The following is a 20,817-nucleotide window of genomic DNA, read 5'->3' as shown; positions in this document are numbered from 1 at the left end:
TGAGCAAGGCCAGGGATCAAATCCATGTCCTCATGGATGCTAGTTGGGTTCATTAACCACTGAGCCACAACAGGATTTATTTTCTTATTATACCATTCCATGTTTCTTTTCTTTCTTTCTTTCTTTTTTTTTTTTTTTTTGCAACAATTGCATTCTTTTTTTTTTTTTTTTTTTTGTCTTTTTGCCTTTTCTAGGGCTGCTCCCACAGCACATGGAGGTTCCCAGCCCAGAGGTCTAATCGGAGCTGTAGCCTCCAGCCTACGCCAGAGCCACAGCAACATGGGATCCGAGCCACATCTGTGACCTACACCACAGCTCATGGCAATGCCGGATCCTTCACCCACTGAGCAAGGCCAGGGACCGAACCCTCAACCTCAGGGTTGAGGGTTCGGTCCTAGTCGGATTCATTAACCACTGAGCCACAATGTGAACTCCTATATTCTTTATTATTTATAAAAAAATACATAAACTTATCTGAAAGTTCCCTGGATTCTACCTTCTCAAGGTCATGCTGTATGTATGTATATATGTAATGTCTTTTTGCTTACCTTTCCAAAAAGGACTCCACCAGGAAGGAAAAAATGGATCATTGAAGCAAAAATGTTTGCCCCATCAAGTTTATTTGCTACCTTTTTAGTAATAAGCCATGGGCTCGGTAAACGTGCATGCATGGAGCGCCCCAGACCAGCTGCAGAGACCTCTCTCCCCCGTCAGGGATGGAGCCATACCTGTTGCCCAGTTACTGTGCAGACTGTGTATTTGGAAGTATTTTCAGAAGGGTAAAGCATTCTGTTAGTGGAGATGTTCTTATTTCTCTTCCTGGTTCTCTCCATCCCACCTGTGATGAATTATTATGATACTGTTGTTTTAGAACAGAAATTATCAAAAAAGAGAACACAGAAAAACAGAAAGGATCAACTAAATGAAAAGCTGTTCAAGAAATACGATTTAAATATTTAGATAAAATATTTTTCCAGGAAATATGTCCAAATTTAATTCACAAATAAATTTAAACAGAAAGCTAGAATCTATAAAACATATTAATTCAGTGAAAAGACTTAGTAGTAATTAGGCAGAGCTGAAGAAAGGATCCATGAATAAAATAAGTAGGTTGAAAATATCTAGAGCAAAGCACAAGAGAAAAAAATAATGGAAAGTATGAAAAAGGAGTATAAGCAATATGGGAAAAGGACTAACACAGGCCCAGCTGGATTCCCAGAAGTAGAGAAGAAAATGAATGGAGCAAAAGAAATATTTGCAGAGATAGGGATTGAGAGCTTCCCAAAACTGATTTCAAAAAATCAAACTACAGATTTTAAAAAATATTAAAAAGTCAGGCAGAATTATTCCAAAGAAAATCACAGGTAGGCACATCATAATACAAGTGCAGCAAACAAAATACAAAAGAACATCTTAAAATAAGACAAAGGGGAGTTCCCTGGTGGCTAGCAGTTAAAGATTTAGCACTGTCACTATTGTGGCTTGGATTCAATTCCTGACCCGGGAATTTCCATGTGCCATTGGCACAGCCGAAAAAAAAAAAAAAAAAAACCAAAAACGAAACAAAGCAATAAAAAATCAGACAGAGGGAAGAAAAAGATACATAACTTCAAAGAATCACCAATAAGATAGATACGTTATTTCTCAAAAGGAAAGATAGGATTCCCTGTCCCAGAAAAGGAATAACATCTTCAAAGTGCTCAAAGAAAATAACTGCCAACTGAGAATTCTATACCCAGTGACAATACCCTTTAAAATTGAAGGCAGATTAAGATTTTAATAATTCAAGGAGCATGTTGTAATCTGTGGTGCTGTCACTAAAATAATAATGAAAGAATGTAGATAATAAATTAATAGTGGGGAAATATGAAATAAAAAAACACTTCATTAATTCAAAAAAGGAAAAAAGAAAAGGAACATAGATAAAACTAATAGGAAATAATTATATAGCTGATAGCTTTAAACCCAAATGCATCAGTAATTATATTATATGTTAAAGGCAAGATACTCCAATTAAAAAACAAAGATTACAAAGCAGTATAAAAACACAAAACCTACTATAAGTGCTTTATAAGACATATCTTTTAAATATAAGGGTATAAATATAAGGGTATAGAAATGCTGAAAGTAAAAAAAACACAAAACAGGGAGTTCCCATTGTGGCTCAGTGGGTTAAGAACTGACAACTATCCATGAGGATGTGGGTTCAATCCCTGGCCTCTCTCAGTAGGTAAGGATCTGGTGTTGCCATGAACTATGGTGTAGGTCGCAGATGTGGCTCAGATCCTGCGTTGCTGCAGCTGTGGTGTAGGCCAGCAGCTGTAGCTCCAATTTGACCTCTAGCCTGAGAATTTCCACAGGCCACAAGTGCAACCCTAAAAAGACAAAAAGCAAACAAACAAAAAGAGAAAACAATATACCATGGAAACACTAAACAAAAGAAAGTTGTATTAATATATTAATACCAACAAAATATACTAAGAATCATATTAAGCATTTCATAATAAGACTCAATTCAACAGGGATGCAAAAATTCTAGATTTATGTGTACTTAATACATCATCAATGGGAGTTCCCATTGTGGCTCAGTGGGTTAAGGACCTGACATTGTCTCTGTGAGGATCTGGGTTCAAACCCTGGCCTCAGGTTAAGGATCCAGCATTGCTATGGGTTAGGCTCATTTTGAGTGGCTTTTTGTTCTTACTCTTTTTGTTTTTCTGTCCCCTTGCCTTGACCCCACCCCACAAGCCTTCTCTGATGATCATTTTGTGACTGTTCTCACCTGGGCTCTGGGGTTTAATGCTGGACCAGAATTTATAAAGGCAGGATGGGGTTGCTGTCTCGTAAGGATGGAGGGGCCATTGGTGCCATCATAAGACCAATATGTGAGTAGGTCAGTTTTTGGCTGGGGGTGGGGTCTCCAGCCCCACATCTCTGGACTCTCATTCTTCTAAAATCATGGTCTCTGGGCAATGGAAATTCATGAGTTCTTTCTTTCAGGGCTCTCAGCCCAGGTTCTGACTTCAAGCAATGTACTTACTTCCTGTCTGCCATCTTGGTTGTTTGTGTCTTAAGTTTGTCCCGTGGAAGCCAAACTGCCTGCTGATTTGGACAAGGATCCCATTATGTCAGAGGCTTCTGGCAGTCTTCTTTGGCCTTCGTTGTGCCAGTCATCTCTTTTTAGCTGTCTATTTTTATACCTTATCTGTCATGGCTTTGTGTTCAGAGCTAAAGGGTGGATCCAAGCAAGAACTCATTGAGCTGTCTTGTTCAAAACACTCCTCTCTATCATTCTTATTTTAAATTTACTTCCTTGTCACACTAGAGTTTAAAGAAGCTATTTTACTTCATCATGTCGATGCCATGACTCAAAAGGAGTAGGTATGCCTATCACCCCAAATGACAAATGAAAAACAGAGTTCAAGGGTTTCAGCTCAGGTTCAGTGCATGAGCAAATGGACAGTGACCTGCAGAGCCTGTACCTTCTCACAGGGCTCAGAGCCTCTCCCATTTTACTCTTCACTTACTCTTGGTGCCAAGAGAAATAGAACACTGAACCATTGTGGCATTTTTTAGAAAGTGTTACTGAAGTATAATTACCGAATCATAGCATTTACTAAAGACAACTCCCTTGGAGTTCCCATCGTGGCTCAGTGATAACAAACCTGACTAGTACCCATGAGGACTTGGGTTCAATCCCTGGCCTCACTCAGCGGGCCAGGGATCTGGCATTGCTGTGGCTGTGGTGTAGGCCGGCAGCTGTCGCTCATATTCAACCCCTAGCCTGGGAACTTCCATATGCCATGGGTGCAACCTTAATAAGCAAAAACAAAAGCAAAAGCAAAAAAAAAAAAAAAAAAAAAAGACAACTCCCTTGACCAGTTTTTCAATACTTTTGGTACCTGGAGGATTTGGGGATTTCCAGAAGCATATCAGAGGAGATAGGGTCTGATTTGCTGTCATAGCACTGAGTTTTAATTTAGATACTGTTGGGAGTTCCTGTCATGGCTCAGTGGTTCATGAACCCAACTGGCATCCATGAGGACGCAGGTTCAATCCCAGGCCTTGCTCAGTGGGTTAAGGATCTGGCATTGCCATGAGCTGTGGTGTAGGTCAGAGACACAGCTCAGATCCCACGTTGCTGTGGCTGTGCTGTAGGCCATCGGCTATAGCTCTGATTTGACTCCTAGCCTGGGAACCTCCATATACCGCCAGTGTGGCCCTAAAATACAAAAAGACAAAAAAATTTTAAAAAATTTAGATACTGTGATTCCCACTTATGCCTCCCATCAAATTTTCTAGTCCAAATGTCCTGCTCCAACATTCTGTTAAACTCAGCTCAACTCAGCAAATGTTCACTGAAGCTCTGTCATGCCCAGACACCCCCCGGTGGTATGGTCTGGTCTGGGACTGGTCCAAAAAGGGGTGTTCCCCGAATCATGGCTAGATGAGCCATGAGTTATCTACTCAAGAAATATCCCGGAAGCCCTTTCCACATGTCAAGCTCCTTGCCGGTCGTAGAAGAAAGTCAAGTCCATTGGTGGAGCCTGTTCTCTGGCAGCTTCCAACATGGTCATTGCTTCTTGACATGTCAGGCAGCAAATGAAGAGTCCACACAAAGATGGAGGAAGAGGGTCCATTGGGCCAGGAGATGAGCCCAGAAACTCTTGTGAAATTCCTGGTCAAAGCTGAAATGTGCTGGCCTTTGGTAGGGGCTTCAGAAATGAAAAGAATAGCCCTGAGGGCCTTAGAGGGTGAAGAATGATGGTCAGACGTGACACCCCTGTGCTGTTGGAACTTGCGCAGTGGTCCCCACCCGGAGGAGATCACTTCTGCCAGAAAGTCTTTGTGTTGGGGGTGGGAGCATTGGAGAGGCTGGCGAGAGAAAGGACATTTCGCTCTAATTTGCAAGATGGGCAAATTGGGACATAGAGCGGATTGGGTATTCTACAGCCTGCCCACAGAGGCACTCCGTAAATGCTGTCTGGAACTGACGAGTCATCCAAGGAGGTTTATTTACTGAGAAAAATTGTAAGGAAACAGATCCAAGCTCAGATTAAGATATGACTTAGTCTAAGGATTCAGTCTGAAGACAAGATGGTCATCAGCATCTTTGCACGGTTTAAAAATTGTACACACGAGCCGTTCCAGTTGTGGTGCAGTGGGAAAGAACCCGACTAATATCCATGAAGATGCAGGTTCAATCCCTGGCCTTGTTCAGTGGGTCGGGGATCCGGTGTTGCCATGTGCTCTGGTGTAGGTCAGCAGCTGCAGCTCTGATTCGACCCCTAGCCTGGAAACTTTCATATGTCTGGGTGCAGCCCTAAAAAGCAAAAAGCAAAAAAAAAAAAAAAAAAAAAAAAAAAAGAGTATATCTAAAGAGATTTTGGAATCAGCTAGAGGTTTCCTCTGAATATATTTCCTCTCATCCTCCTCGGAGTCATGACAGACACCGCCCCTGATTTCTTTACATATTCCTTCTACCCCGTGGAGGACCTGCAGAAGCTCACATGCATCTGGACTTCCAGGATGAGGTCCTCATAGAAAAAAACACAGAAACCACGACAGTGGCTGTGGACAGTCCATTTCTAAAAAGTCACCTTCATGCACAGTCCCAATAAGACTGCCTGCACTAATTTTAAATTCAGGCTTGCCAATGCCCTTCCATTTCAGGCACTTTGGCCACAAGAGTGCTCCTGTCTTATCAGGAATTGGAGGTACACCAAAATAATATCAGACCTGCAACAGCCGAGCAGATGCTAATCTCACTCCTGCGTCTCCTTGTTCCTGGGCGAGTGAAACACCCAGCATATTGTTACCTGCAAAATCCACAGCATCTAAAAGGATTATACACCGTAAGTGTCAACCGGATGGATTGGATTTAAAAAAAAAAAAAAAGGAGATGTTTGTATTCAAATGTCAAACACTGTGCTTGCAGAGTTAGCGTTCTTTCTTAGCCATAAATAACATTCCAGGCTGTAATTAATTTATCCATGTTCCTATCAGCACAGCTTTACTCCAGGACATAAAAGGGTGGAGAAAGGCAGAGAGGGGTAAACCAACACTGTTATTTCTTTTGGAAGAGATTTCATAACTGGATTTGTGCTCTTTTCATAACAAGGTTCGGGCTGTGGTCATTTGTCAAACTCAAGGGCAGCTGTGATGTCTGAATCTGTGGGTTCATGGCCAGCTGGGTCATCTCTTTGGATGAATTGAGGGGGCCAAAAATTAGTGCTGTCATCCCCCAAACCTGGGCAGATACAATTTTTTTTTTTTCTTTTAAGGACGAACCTGTGGCATGTGGAAGTTCCCAGGCGAGGGGTTGAATCAGAGCTGGAGCTGCCTGTCTATGCTGCAGCTTGCAGCAATGCCAGATCTTTAACCCACTGAGTGAGGCCAGGGATCAAACCCACATCCTTATGGATACTAGTCAAGTTCTTAATCCACTGAGCCACAGTGGAACACGAGAACTCCAGATGCAGTTTAAATGACTATTTTTCTTTTTTGGCCATGCCTGCCGCATGTGGAAGTTCTGGAGCCAGGAATCGAACCCAAGCCATAGCTCTAAGCCACAGCAGTGATACCACTGGATCCTTAACCCACTGCATCTCCAGGGAACTCCCTCCAAATGACTACTTTAATGGACAATCCTTCTGTCCATCATCAGCTTCACTCAGTGCCACCACACACAGCAAAGCCCCATAGAATTGATGCTGTAGTGTTGAATTTGCTTCATGGGAGAGATGGCTGTCACCTGTTCTAAATCAACAGTTCCTAAAGTGGCAGCCCTAGGACATCGGGGGTCTCTAAGGCTGCAGAATTGTAGGTAAAATGTTGCACATGTGAGCATTTGGGGTAGGGGTTGGGGAGAGCCACAGCTTTTTTCAGATTCCCAGGCAGGATCCTGAAAAATTAAGAACAATTTTGCTCTAAAAGGACAAACAGGACATACAAAAGCGGTCAAAAAGCAGGAGTTCCCATTGTGGCTCAGCAGGTTATGAACCTAACAAGTATCCATGAGGATGTGGGCTGGATCCCTGGCCTCACGCAGTGGGTTAAGGATCTGGTGTTGCAGTGAGCTGTGATGTAGGTCACAGACTCGGCCCAGATCCCGCGTTGCTGTGGCTGTGGCGTAGGCCAGCAGCTGCAGCTCCAATTCGACCCCTAGCCTGGGATTTCCATATGCCTTGGGTGTGACCCTAAATAGCAAAAACAAAACAAAACAAAACAAACCAAAAACCTGTCAAAAAGCAAGCTGTGAGCAAGGCCAAAACAATTCAATGAGGAAATGAGTTCCCAGGCATACAAACTGAAGGAACAGCCAGAGAAAGGGCTTTGCAGAAAACTTTGTCCTGGAAGGGAAGGGCTAGAACAAAAGTGACAAAATACCTACAGAACCAGGCAGGACATTCGTCAGGCGAGGCCTGCTAAGTGTCCTTGTCAGGGAGTGGGTGGAGTCTGCATTTTTCTGGAAAAGGGCTGATGCCATCAGCTCCTGCCATTTGTTATTCTGCCAAATATGGGCATGAAGTTTCTAGATCCACTGAGCTTTGTGAGAGAAGCCAAAATCTAGATGTTTTGAGGAAGAGCTCTCAATTTTTTTTTTAACGTGAAAAAAAATTGTAACCTGAAAAAAATTGTTTGTACAGCTGGAAGCAGAGGGCTGACCCCATGAAGAAGGGTCTGGAAGGGCGAAAAGGAGGGGGGTGCACAAAGGATGGAAATGTTGCATCTGCTGGTCTGGGAGCAGAGAGCAGAGCAGGGGCAGCTGGAATGGCCTGTGGGGCCACGAGCAGACAGGAAGTGCTTTCTTTTTGGAACAGGAGCTGCCCTCGTGAGGGTTTTAAGAGAATGTTGGAGAATGACACATTTGGGAAGAATGGCTCTTGTGTGCTGGACTCCCAGCCAGAGAGGCATCCTGGGAGGAAATCGAAATAGGCCTCTTATGAATATACATATATGTGTGTCTGTGTGTAGACACACACATATATATACATACATATGTATGACTGGGTCACTTTGCTGTGCTGCAGAAATTGACACAACATTGTAGATTAAGTCTAATTTAAAAAAAAAAAGAAAGAAAGAAAGAAAAAAGAAATAGGCAGAGTTGCCATTGTGGCTCAGTGGGTTGAGAATCCGACTAGTATCCAAGAGGATGCAGGTTTGATCCCTAGCCTCGCTCAGAGGGTTAAGGATCCAGTGTTGCCACAGGCTGCGGTGTAGGTTGCAGATGTGGCTTGGATCTGGTGTTGCTGAGGCTGTGGTATAGGCCAACAACAGTAGTTCTGCTTTGATCCCTAGCCTGGGAACTTCCATATGCTGCAGCTGCAGCCCCTAAAAAGACCAAGAAGGAGGAAGGAAGGAAGAGAAAGAAAATAGGCCCCTGAAAAATGAGAGCACCAATGGCCAGGAGAGAAGACACAGACAGGTCCAGCTGCCTGCGTGGGATGGCGACAGGGCTGGGGCAGCACAGCAGGGACCAGGCCCCAGGCGGCAAGGCCAGGCTCTCCTCCATCATTCTGCACCTCGCCATCCCCTGGGGCAGGATGAGGACTTCCTCCTCCTTGGCCTTCTCACGGGAGAAAGTATTGTCATTTTAGCCTAGCCAGCACCCAGGTTATGTTCTGGGGCTGCTCAAGAAATGCTACTGACCTTCTAGGCATTTCTCACTGAGATATGGAGTTGCCCATTGGCATAGTAGAAGCCAAGGAGTTCAGGTCCAGAAGCAAGAAGGAAGGGCAGGGAATGCCCCCAGACTAAGGCAGAGGCATCTGGATGCCAATGGCATAGCAGCCAGTGGGAATAGCAAAGAGCTGTCTGCAGGACCCTGGGCTCCATACATGCATCCTGGGTGGATTACACTGGTCCTCCCTGGGGACAAGGCCAGCGTGTGACAAGCGTTAGGAACATCAGCAGGAACTCCAAGCCATGAGTTAAGACTGGAGGTTCTCCTAAGAAAGAAGGAAAAGTGTCTGCAGCTCTGGCTTTGGATGTCACTGCATTGGGGTGGGAGGTCCCAGAAGTGCCCTCTCCCAAGGGACAGCCCCAGTGAGGGGGACCAAAAAGAATGGAGAAGATGGAGAAGCCAGAGAGAAAAAAGAGGAATGGCTCAAGGACTCTGTGGCTCTGCTGGTATGATTAAGACCAAATCACACTGGTATCATGGGAAGAGATGCAAATGAAAGAATAAAAGGAGAAGGAGAGGAAGAGAAAAGAAGCCATTTCAAGGGCACCAAAGGCAACAAAATACTCTCATTCTCATCCATAATCGCGCTTTCCCATTACAAATGGGAAATGACAACAAAAGAGTATCAGCATCGTAAAATAATTCATCACGGGTGGGACGGAGAGACCTGGGAAGAGAAATAAGAGCACGTCCACTCACAGAAGGCTTTATCTTTCTGAAAACACTTCCAAACCCACAGTCTGCACAGTAACTGGGTGACAACTGGGCAGGCATGGCTCCACCTCTGATGGGAAGTCAGTGGTCTCTGCAGCCGATCTGGGGCGCTCCATCCATGTCCGATTACCTGGCCCATGGCTTATTACTAAAAAGGTGGCATGTAAACTCGATGGGGCAAACATTTTTGCTTCAATGATCCATTTTTTCCCTTCCTGGTGGAGTCCTTTGCGGAAAGGTGAGCAAAAAGATAATGCATACAGGGAGTTCTCATCGTGGCTCAGCAGGTTAAGAACCCAACTACTATCCATGAGGACACAGGTTCGATCCCCAGCCTCTCTCAGTGGGTTAAGGATCTGGCATTGGTGCAAGCAAGCGGTGGCATAGGTCAGATATTCGGCTTGGATCTGGCGTTGCTGTGGCTGTGGTGTAAGCCAGTGGCAGCCGCAGCTCTCTGATTCGATCCCCAGCCTGGGCACTTCCATATGCCACAGGTGCAGTTTAAAAAGAAAAAAAAGATACTGCATACATATGCATGACCTTACATAATCCAGGAAACTTTCAGATAAGTTGTATTTTTTTTCTAAATATTAAAGAATATAGTGGTTGCAAAAAAAAAAAAAAAAGGAAAAGAAAACATAGAATGGTGTAAATAAGAAAATAAATCCCACTTAAGCCCATCACCAGCAGACAGTGTTAACATCGTGATGTGTTTTCTTACAGTCTTGTGAAATAATGCATAGCATCCTGGGTGCACAATTTATTTAGCGCTTTGCATTTTCCCTTAACATTATAATGCAGGGATCCCCCATGTTGATACCATCTATTTATAAACATTATCTTACTGATGGCATAAAAATATTCCAGTATGTAGAATAATCTTCTTCATACTTAACATAACGAAACTACTTTTCTATTTTGAGACGTTTAGAGTTTAGTTATTGTAAGTAAATCTACAAAGAGCATTTCTTTCTTTCTTTTTCTTATTATGGCTGCACCACCTGCGGCATATGGACGTTTCCAGGCTAGGAGTCCAATCGGAGCTTCAGCCAGGCTACACCACAGCCACCGCAAAGCTGGATCTGAGCCAGATCTGCGACCTACACGGTAGCTCACGGCCATACAGGATCCTTAACCCACTGTGAGGCCAGGGATCAAACCCGCAGCCTCATGGATACTCGTTGGCTTCGTTACTGCTGAGCCACAATGGGAACTCCACAAAGAGAATGTGTATGCCTAAAGCTTTCCTACAGTTCCCATCCCCTCTGCAGAATAGATTTCACATAGAACAAGGACATATCAGGACAAAATCATAGACATTTTAGGACTTTAAAAAGTGGTTGTGTGGATTTAGACTAGCCCGGGGGTGCAGGGAACTGACAACTCTGCCTGTGCCAGCTGCACTGCATCTTAAATGCCACACTCGGTGGACCGCGTCCCAGAGCCTTCAGTGTCCTCCTCCCCAAGGGACCCAACCCCCAGGCTGAGGCCCAAGAGGGGTGACTGGCAGAGAAAGCCTATGGGAGCCCAAGAAAATGTCTTGTATCTCTCCGTCAGGAATCCAGTTTCTCTCCTCCCTCCCTGCAGACCTTGTTCTGCAGGACCGTGTTCCCCCCGCGCTTTTACAGGACTCTAGGAATTGCTCATCCCCAGCTCCCTGTCCCAAGCTGGTGAGCAGCTGCTGTGAAATTTGCCTGGAGATCCCTGGGGCCAATGCTTCGTTTGCCCCTGGCAGCCTGAAAGGCTGCTCCCTCTGCCTCAAAGACTTGGAGCTGGGGTGTCAAGGCGCGAGTGGCTTCAGCCACTGATACGTGTCCTGCCGGATCCTCTTCTGTCTGGTCTACAGCTGCACCGCCAGCTCAGGGCCGGCGACCCGGGGTCGTAGGCGTTCAAAAATTGCTTGCCAAATAGATGCATGGCCACTGCTAGGATTCCGGGTGCCGCTAACAGGAGTCTGCTGAGGTTTTGAGCATTTTTGAAGTTACTGTTTGGAGCTGTTTGAAGGGGTGTTTGGCAAGTGCTTGGCTGAGAGTGGAGGGCTTTGGGAAGGACTTCTCTTGGCCACTGGGGCTTCTTGCCTGCCACCTCCAAACCCCTCAGGAAGGTACATACGTCTGGCTGGCTGCCAGTTCTCATACGGACGTTCTGCGGGCTCTGCACCTACCCCGCGTGCCAAAGCGCTTGCAGGAGACGCAGCGTGGGAAGGATCGGGGTAGCTCGGGGCTAGCCTGGTGTGGTCCGGGGTCCTTGGGCTCCGCGGGACGCTCGGGACGGGGCGGGGCGCCCTCTGGCTCCCGAGGCTCCGCCCGCCCCGCCGCTCCCTTGCCCCCGGAGCGCGCCGCCTGGGGCGCGACTGTCGGTGCCCTGCGCTCTGCCTGCGCGGACCCAGCTGCGCTCCCGGCTGTCTCGGCGCCCCGGACCCGGTAAGTCGAGGACTCCTGCCTCCCGGCTCCTCACACCGAGCGCGATGCCCTAGTCGGGCGACCCCGAGGGGGTTCCAGCGACCCGATCTCAGCCCCTGGGCCGCAGCGGGCAGCCCCAGGCAGGAGGCACCGCGACCCCCTTAGTGGGAGGGAGAATAGAGGCTCGGCCTCACGCCGCCTCCTTTCCCTCTGCCCTCTTCACTTCTAGAACGTCATCCCGCCACCAAATAATCACAGCATTTCCCCATTATTACTAAAGTACAGTCGTTCTTGCAGAAAATTGGGAAAATACCTAAAAGCATCCAAAGAAAACTAAAGCCGTCCACGGTCCCAGTCCCTGCTTGTTTTCAAAGACCTCCAGCTCAGGCAATGCTTGCATACATACCCGGCCTCAGTTTCTTGAGTGCTGGCATCTCCCTGGGAAAAAGGCATGGGGCAGGGAGAACATTCCTGGTATCTGATCTTGATTGTAGTAACGGGAAAGGGTGGCACTTGTAGAAGAAAGTTGACCCAAGAGCAGTCGTGTATGTGGGAGTCTATACAAGTGACAGCCACCTTCCCTCCCCAACCCCCAAGCACCCCTACGCTGATTTTTCAAACTGTTGTATGTGAACTGACTGTTTTGAGTCCACTTTTAAGTTAAGATGGAGCTTCCAGCCCCATTAAGGAAGAGCCTTGTCAACAACCACAGCTGTCACTTATGGTCCTGATGGTGGGGGACTTTGTTGTGATCACACCTTTGTTTTCATTCATGTGATGACTGGGACCCATGGGTTTCTATCCAGGGGGGCAGAACCCCTCTGTTGGCCCTGCTCTGCACCCTGCTGCCTATGAGAGTGAGCTGAGGGGAGTGTGAGGAAAGCATTCTCAGTTTCCAGAATACTCACGTGTGTCTTGTTTTTGATAGGTCATTAACAAGTAGGTTGTTCTGAAAATAAAGACCTCAGAGGGACGCGCTCCGGTGGTGTCAAGTCTGAAGGCAGAGCTGGTGAGTCAGTTTCTGACTGGTCTCGGCTTTCCTGGACCTGAGTGGGACATTCGCTCACTCACCTGTTCCTGTAGGCATGGCTGTGTCCTGGGAATATTTACTGTGCAGCTGCCCTCTGCCAGACCCTGTTCTTGTCTTTGGGCTACATGGGAACAATACAGGCAAAGATCCCTGCCTTTAAAGGGAAGACAAACAATAGACAATGAATATAATAAATAAGAAAACTCTACGAGGTGTAGGTGATAAGTACTTTGGAAAAAGGGAGAGCAAGATAAGTTTTATGGGGAGCAGGGAGGGGGGATGAAAATTATGCTGTATTATTGACAATTACTGGTGGCCTTAAACCTTTTAAGAAATAGGGTGGGTTGCAGATATACATATATATAAATATAAGTACTATAAAATTATATGTCTCATAAATAAGGTGGGTTGCAGATATACATATATATAAATATAAATACTATAAAATTATGTCTCATAAATAATATATGATTTAAATTATAATAATATAAATTATTATAATTATAATTACAATATAACATATTACAATATAGTCTAAATATCTAATAAAATCTATATAATGTAAATTATATATAATATAAATAATAAATAAAATTATATAATATAAAAAGATATGATATAAATATATAATCTACATAATATAATATAAACATATAATACTATAATATATTATGGAATAATATGAAATTTAATATACAAAATAAATAATGCTAATTAAATAAATATACATAAAAATGGTTTAAAAGTTATGTAAAAACAGACTCCATTGAAAGAGGTTTTCAATGGGTTACCCGCCAAGGTCTTTCCAGAGATCATTTTACTTTACTGATTATTTGCTCTCACATGGTAGTTATATTGAATTCAATACTTTGCATTCCTGTTTAATTCAGCAAATCCTTATGAATCACTCTGGGGTGCTGGGGTGGGGGCAAGGTGAGCAAAACAATCTCTGACCATCCTGAGCTCCTGGAATGAAATCACAGACAAGTCTACAAATGACTACAACACAACTTAGAATATGAGCGGTACAGACAGGCCACTGTGAGGGCTCAAAAGAGGGAAGGGATCATCTGGATGGGGCTTCACACACAAGTTAGCATAGGAGTGCGCTGTTGGCGGGCCAGTCGAAATTTGACAAGCAAACATGGTGGTCCCGCCTCTCTTGCAGACAGAGCAACAGCAAAAAGCAAGAGATAGGGAAGGTGAGGGCCTGTTCCATGCCTCCCCAAACCATATGGTATCGTCAAGGGGGATTTCATTATTCCCAATTTTCGGATAAGGAAACTGGGGCTCCCCACATTCATTTAATGTGCTAAAAGTGAGATTTCTCCTTCTATGTGACTTAGCTGCCCTCCCAGAGCCTGGGAATCCTGCTGTCACCCATTCTCTATGCCAAAATGCTCATCCTTCTTCCCATATTGAGCTTGCCTGGGTCCCTCTCATCAGCTCCCTGGTTCACATTTCCATCTTCTTACCCCAAAGCCCCTCTCTGTCACCCACAGAGAGATCTGGAAAGCTCTTGGTCCTGTGACCAGACTCAAGAGCTACACCCCACATCCAGCAGGGAAGTGTTGGAAAGCCCCTTTCTGATCTTCAAGGACAGTTAGATGTGGTTTCATTCTGATTTTTTGAGACCCTGGCTATCTTAGTGACTCTCCTCCTGCTCCTGGGAAAGAAGGTAAAAAGCCCAAGACAAAGACTTTCTGGAAGGGTCTGGGTCCCTGTTGGCTTCTTTGCTGCTAGAAGGAAAATGTATCTCCAAAATCTGGACATCACGTTGCAATAAAAATGAAAATAGGAGTTCCCGTTGTGGCACAGTGGAAACGAATCCAACTAGGAACCGTGGGGTTGTGGGTTTGATCCCTGGCCTCGCTCAATGGGTTAAGGATCCAGTGTTGCCGTGAGCTGTGGTGTAGGTCGAAGACGTGAAGACGCAGCTCGGATCCAGCGTTGCTGTGGCTCTGGCGTAGGCCGGCGGCTGCAGCTCTGATTAGACCCCTAACCTGGGAACCTCCATATGCTGTTAGTGCAGCCCTAAAAGGACAAAGGACAAAGGACACACACACAAAAAATGAAAACAGTTGACAATTATTTCCAAGGAAAATTGGCTCATAGAATCCTTGACTCAGTAAAAGCATATTCACCCAAATTAAGCTTAATTATTTCTACCCTTATTCTGCTTCCTGGAACAAAGAATGATGATTGCAAGACTGGATGTTCTTTCTAGGAAATGCTTAAGGAATGTTTAAAGAATGACAGGAATGTCACCCCCATCCCACCTAGATAAGTAAGCTAGGGTCCCCACCCCACCCCCCGCCCAGGGAGCTGCATGGTTTAGGGGAGACTGAGCCAAGGCTGGAACCCAGATCCTGACATTCCTCCTTTTCTAACTTGCCACCAGAATCTCTCCCTCTTGAAAGTGAGCCTGGAGTCAGCCACAGAAGCCTTGCCCTTTCAGCAAATGTTTCAGAATGATTGGTGCAGCACTAGGAAATCTGTTCCAGAAGCCTGCAGGGGTTATCAGTGCTGATACAGGAGAAATGCAGGAGGGTGGTGCTTGCTGGGAACAGCATGATGTCACCCGCTGCCCCCTCCCCTCCCCTCTGGGTTCAGTGGGCGTGCTTACAGAATGCCGGGGTGCTGGAGGCCCTTTGGTCTCCATTTGCAGCTGTTCAGCTCAGCTCAGCTGCTTAGAGCCCAAAAGCCTGAGTCATTCTCAGTAGCCCCGCAGCTCTGGGACTAAGCTTTGGGGAAAAAAAAAAATTGTGCTCACGTCGATTGGGGGCAGTGTCTATGCCTCATGAGGAGTCTCAAACAGGCAGAAGCAGAAACTTCTAGAACCCTCCCTTTCTTTCTGGGCCCAATCAGGCCAATTTGAGAATGTTTAGCAGAGGTTCAGTGTCAAACTGGTTGTATCTGGAGTTCGACCTTCCTGGTTCCTGCTGCTTCTGCCTCCTCCAGCCCTCTGTTCACTCTGCAAGCCACAAAAAAGCTGTGGTTCTCCCTGGTGGGACGGAGGGTCTTCTGATGGCATATTCAGATCAGATGTCAATTCCCAATTGGTTAGACCCAGTTTTACCTGATACAATTGGCTGGCTCCTCAGTTCCTTTGAACCTAAATACAAACCCACCTTCTCTCTGGAAGGTCAAGAACTCCTTTTTCTATGCTGATAAACTGTGAGTCCATTGGAATTCTCCATGTGGCTCAGGGGTAACGAACCAGACCAGGATCCACAAGGATGCAGGTTCAATCCCTGGCCTCGAAGTAGGTTAAGGATTCGGCATTGCTGTGAGCTGTCGTATAGGCTGGCAGCTGCAGCTCCAATTTGACCCCTAGCCTGGGAACTTCATATGCCTTGGGTGTGGCCCTAAAGAGAAAAAAAAAAAAAAATACACACACACACACACACACACACACACACACACACATATATGAATCTAAGGCTAAAAGATGAAAGTTTGGATGTATTTCTGATAGAAGACATGACCTATCAAGTCAGCTTGCCTCAATGGAGCCCAGTTTGCTACAAAGTTAAGGTTGTTGGGTCATTGGTCTTCAAGCTCCTTTGAGTTCAACAGTCTTAAGCTGTGGCCACTAGGCAGTGCTTTGGCCTGGTGATGGATGTGAACTTGGAGAATGGCACAGAAGCCCCAGCTGTCATGCGGGTCGGGTTCTGTTTCATTTACACCATCCTGTCGCTTAGAGCACTGTTGCCAAGCTCGTTTTGTGACTCATTACACAAACACACCATGTGGCCCAGCACACAGGCCTCGGGGACGCAGAAGGCATTGAGCAAAAGCAATACAGTAAATTAAGCAGAGGGGCAGAAAAAGACTTGTTAAAAATTCAGAGCTGTTATTTGAAAAGCAGTTAATTAACTTGGCTTTTCTGGTCCAGTGTAAAGCTCCGAAAGGCTTGTTGGAATTGAAGGGGCCAGCGATGAGTTAGGACGGGGGCAGCTGTGGTCAACGGTGATGCTTTCAAATTTCTCTCTGCAGCTTGCTTCAGATTACTTCAGAGATGGGCCAGACTGAAACACAACATCTGAAAAACAAACAGGATTTGAAAATAATACCATGAAATGATTGTCTCTCTCTCTCTTTTTTTTTTTTCTTTCTTTCTTTTTTCTTTCTTTTTTTTTTTTTTAGGGTCGTGCTTGCTGCATATGGAAGTTCCCAGGCTAGGGGATGAATCGGAGCTGCAGCTGCTGGCCTACACCACCGCCACAGCAACGCCAGATCTGAGCCACATGTGTAACCTACACTGGCAGCTCATGGCAACGCTGGATCCTTAACCCACTGCATGAGGCCAGGGATTGAACCCACATCCTCATGGATACTAGTCAGGTTCATAACCTGCTGAGCCACAATGGGACCTCCATGACTGTCTCCTAAAAAAATTCTTTTGGGTGCTCTGAAACACAAAAGAGCAGTCAATTTCCTAAGAGCGACACCATAGCCGAACGGTTTTTAATTTTGGCTACCAAGAAGGATCACCTGGGAAACTGTGAACAGTCTCAGTGCCAGACAGGAACCCAGATCAAGGGTCTCTCTCTTCTTTTTTTTGTCTTTTTGTCTTTTTGTTGTTGTTGTTGTTGTTGCTATTTCTTGGGCCGCTCCCGCGGCATATGGAGGTTCCCAGGCTAGGGGTTGAATCGGAGCTGTAGCCACCGGCCTACGCCAGAGCCACAGCAATGCGTGATTCGAGCCGCGTCTGCAACCTACACCACAGCTCACGGCAACGCCAGATCATTAACCCACTGAGCAAGGGCAGGGACCGAACCCGCAACCTCATGGTTCCTAGTCAGATTCGTTAACCACTGTGCCACGACGGGAACTCCTCTCTCTTCTTCTTACAAGGCCACAGTCCTACGGGGTTAGGGTCTTGCCCTTCTGACCTCATCTAACCTTAATTACCTCCTAAAGACCCTCCCTCCAAGCACAGGCACATTAGGAGCTAGGGGTTGAGCATTTGAATTGGGGAGGACACAATTTGGTCCCTAGTATGTAATATAAAATGCAGACATCGGAGTTCCTGCCATGGTGCAGTGGGTTAAGAATCCAACTGCAATGGCTCGGGTTGCTGCAGAGGCACAGGTTCGATCCTCAGCCCGTTTCATTTGGTTAAAGGATCTGCTGTTGCTGCTGCTGTGGTGTAAAATGCAGCTGTGGCTCCATTCAATCCCTGGCCTGGGGACTTCCATATGCCTCAGGTGTGGCCATAAAAAAAACAAAAAACAAAACAAAACAAAAAACCCACGAATTCCCACTGTGGCTTAGTGGGTTAAGAACCCGATATGGTGTCCATGAGGATTGAGTTTGATCCCTGGCTTTGCCCAGTGGGTTAAGGACCCAGTGTTGGTGCAGACTGTGGCATAGGTCAGATATGGCTCAGATCCTGTGTCGCTGTGGCTATGGCATAGGCCTGCAGCTGCAGCTCCAATTTGACCCCTGGTCTGGGAACTTCCATTTGCTGCAGGTTCGGCTATAAAAAGAAAAAAACGAAGGTTTAAAAAAATGCAGGAGTTCCCATTGTGGCTCAGTGGAAACAAATCTGACTAGGAACCATGAGGTTGCAGGTTTGATCCCTGGCCTCGATCAATGGGTTAAGGATCTGGTGTTGCGTGAGCCGTGGTGTAGGTTGCAGACGAAGCTCGGATCTGGTGTTGCTGTGGCTGTGGTGTAGGCTGGCAGCAACAGCTCCGATTAGACCCCCAGCCTGGGAACCTCCATCTGCTGCAGGTTCCGCCCTAGGAAAGACAAAATGACAACAACAACAAGAAATGCAGATAGGATTCCCATCGGGGCTCAGCAGAAAAAAATCTGACTAGCATGCATGAGGACACAGGTTCGATCCCTGGCCTCGCTTAGTGGGTTAAGGATCCGGCTTTGCCATGGGCTGTGGTGTAGGTCACAGACACAGCTCGGATCTGGTGTTGCTGTTGCTGTGGTGCAGGCCAGCAGCTACAGCTCCAACTTGACCCCTAGCCTGGGAACTTCCATATGCCATGAGTGCGGCCCTAAAAAGCCAAAACAAACAAACAAAAAATGCAGATAAACAACACAAGGAGTGTATTTAAGGCACTCATTCTGGTGATTACCTGTGAGAGTAGTGAATAGAAATAAAAGTGAATCAATTTATTAACTGATCAACCAAGAGAGGGCGCTGTGCAGATCCCAGGTGGCACATTCCGTGATGGGAGTGTGGGAGGGCACCCCTTTCACTGAGATTTGTAAAAATTGTGTGCACATGTGTATGTTGGTGGGGGCGTTGGATTAATACAAACTTTTTGATTTCAGGTTGCACTTTTCTCTTAGAAAGTTCAGTCTCTGGCTGTGAAACCCTGCCACTCAGGATGATCCTGTCGAATGCCACGGCCGTGACGCCCTTTCTGACCAAGCTGTGGCAGGGGACAGTACAACAGGGCAGCAACACGTCTGGCCTGGCCCGCAGGTCCCCAGGCCATGATGACGGCAAGCTGGCGGCTCTCTACATTCTCATGGTGCTGGGCTTTTTTGGTTTCTTCACCCTGGGCATCATGCTCAGTTACATCCGCTCCAAGAAGCTGGAGCACTCCCACGACCCTTACAACGTGTACATCCAGTCTGACAGCTGGCAGGAGAAGGACAAGGCTTACTTTCAGGCCCGGGTTCTGGAGAACTGCAGGGCGTGTTATGTCATTGAAAACCAGCTGGCCGTGGAACGACCCAGTGTCTACCTTCCGGAGATGAAGCGTTTGTCATAACCCCGTGGCCGGTTAAAACTGGACAAAGCCTCCTTGACGATCTGCTTTTTCTTATCCTTATAGTCTTTATTGTACGGATATAACCGTTTTCGGCTTTTTTTTTTTTTTTTTCTATTGGGAGGGGTGGATTATTAACACGCTGTTTCTAAGATCACATTCCTTCTGTAATAGACTGGCCATTGCTCCCCAGTGTCTGTGCCTGCCTTGTTCATTTCAGCAGAATCCCTGAGCTCACGCCTCTGAGAATGAGAGCTGCATTTCCCAGCCTCCTTTGCAGCGACAGGGTCATGTGATGACGTTCTGGCCAATAGAAGCAGGAGTGATGAGTGCAATTTCCCAGTGAACCTCCAAAAGGGAAGGATGCATCCTCCACTCTCCTCTCCCCCTTCCCAGCAGCTGGGGCTTGGAAGAGGTGGGGGGCCAGCCTTGATCTGGAAGGACAGTGTATTCACAGAGGGCAGGTCTGGGTCCCTGGGCAATGGCATAAGGCAGCGTCTAGTCACCACCAGCTCCGACTTTGTAGGAAAGAAACTAACTCTGATCTCCCTTAAGCTGCTGTTGTTTGGGTTTCTGTTAAAGTCACAGAATCAATACCCTAGCGAATACACCTGCCTTATGGAACTGAGCCTGAAGACATATTGTTTCCAGATTTGTCACCGGCATACTGGCCCTCTGGGTACAGGACGAGGTTACTCTGCCCTGACGATGATGGCTCTTGCTTCCTCTTGCCTCCCTGCCTCCCTGCCTCCCTGAAGCTCACCCTTCACACATCCCCTCCTCTAAACACACATAAACACACACGCACAGGCACACGCATGCACACAAACACACACAGATACACAAGGACATACACACGTACTTCCTATTTGCACAGCTCAATCCCAGGCCTCTAGAATTAAGATACAGGAGAAAACAAATCTCACTTCAAATGTGTACTGAGGGGAAGGCACTGAGTTATCATGGCAGAGGGAGGGTGGAGCCTTCCATCTCAAGGGCCCAGGGGACGGAGTGGGTGCAGGCAGGTGGCAACACCTGAGACTCAGGTGGCAGAGCTCTTTGAAGTGATGTGCCCTTTGGGGTTGAATCATGTCTCCCTCCCCGAAAAGATACCTTCAAGTCCTAACCCTGGCATCCGGGAAGGTGACATTATCTGGAAATAAGGTCTTTGTAAATGTGATTGAGGAAGGTAGGGTCATTGGAATGGGCTCAAACCAGTATGACTGCCGTCCTTTTTTT

General features: G+C 46.4%; 1 protein-coding gene across 2 annotated transcripts; it reads left to right on the top strand.

Moving 5' to 3' along the window:
• Positions 1-11,752: 11,752 nt before the first annotated feature.
• On the top strand, positions 11,753-19,770 carry KCNE1 (potassium voltage-gated channel subfamily E regulatory subunit 1). 2 transcript variants are annotated; one of them, NM_214165.2, is made up of 3 exons: positions 11,753-11,826; positions 12,734-12,814; positions 19,136-19,770. In NM_214165.2, exon 3 carries the CDS (start codon positions 19,192-19,194, stop codon positions 19,579-19,581), a length of 390 nt encoding a protein of 129 aa, NP_999330.2. In that variant the 5' UTR covers positions 11,753-11,826; positions 12,734-12,814; positions 19,136-19,191; the 3' UTR covers positions 19,582-19,770. The 2 variants fall into 2 exon arrangements, with proteins under 2 accessions (NP_999330.2, XP_005657212.1); XM_005657155.4 differs by having other exon boundaries at positions 11,755-11,826; positions 19,154-19,770.
• Positions 19,771-20,817: the final 1,047 nt, after the last annotated feature.

This window comes from Sus scrofa, chromosome 13 (assembly GCF_054392235.1).
Source record: "Sus scrofa isolate SSC_HxYL_T2T_F1_AM1 chromosome 13, Sscrofa_HxYL_maternal_Yorkshire_Landrace_v2.0, whole genome shotgun sequence".
Lineage (NCBI taxonomy): Eukaryota > Metazoa > Chordata > Mammalia > Artiodactyla > Suidae > Sus > Sus scrofa.
This window is presented reverse-complemented; position numbering and strand designations above follow the sequence as displayed.

Bases quoted from the DNA above. Each gene is read 5' to 3' on its own strand.
- KCNE1 (NM_214165.2), top strand. From the start codon at position 19,192: ATGATCCTGTCGAATGCCACGGCCGTGACGCCCTTTCTGACCAAGCTG.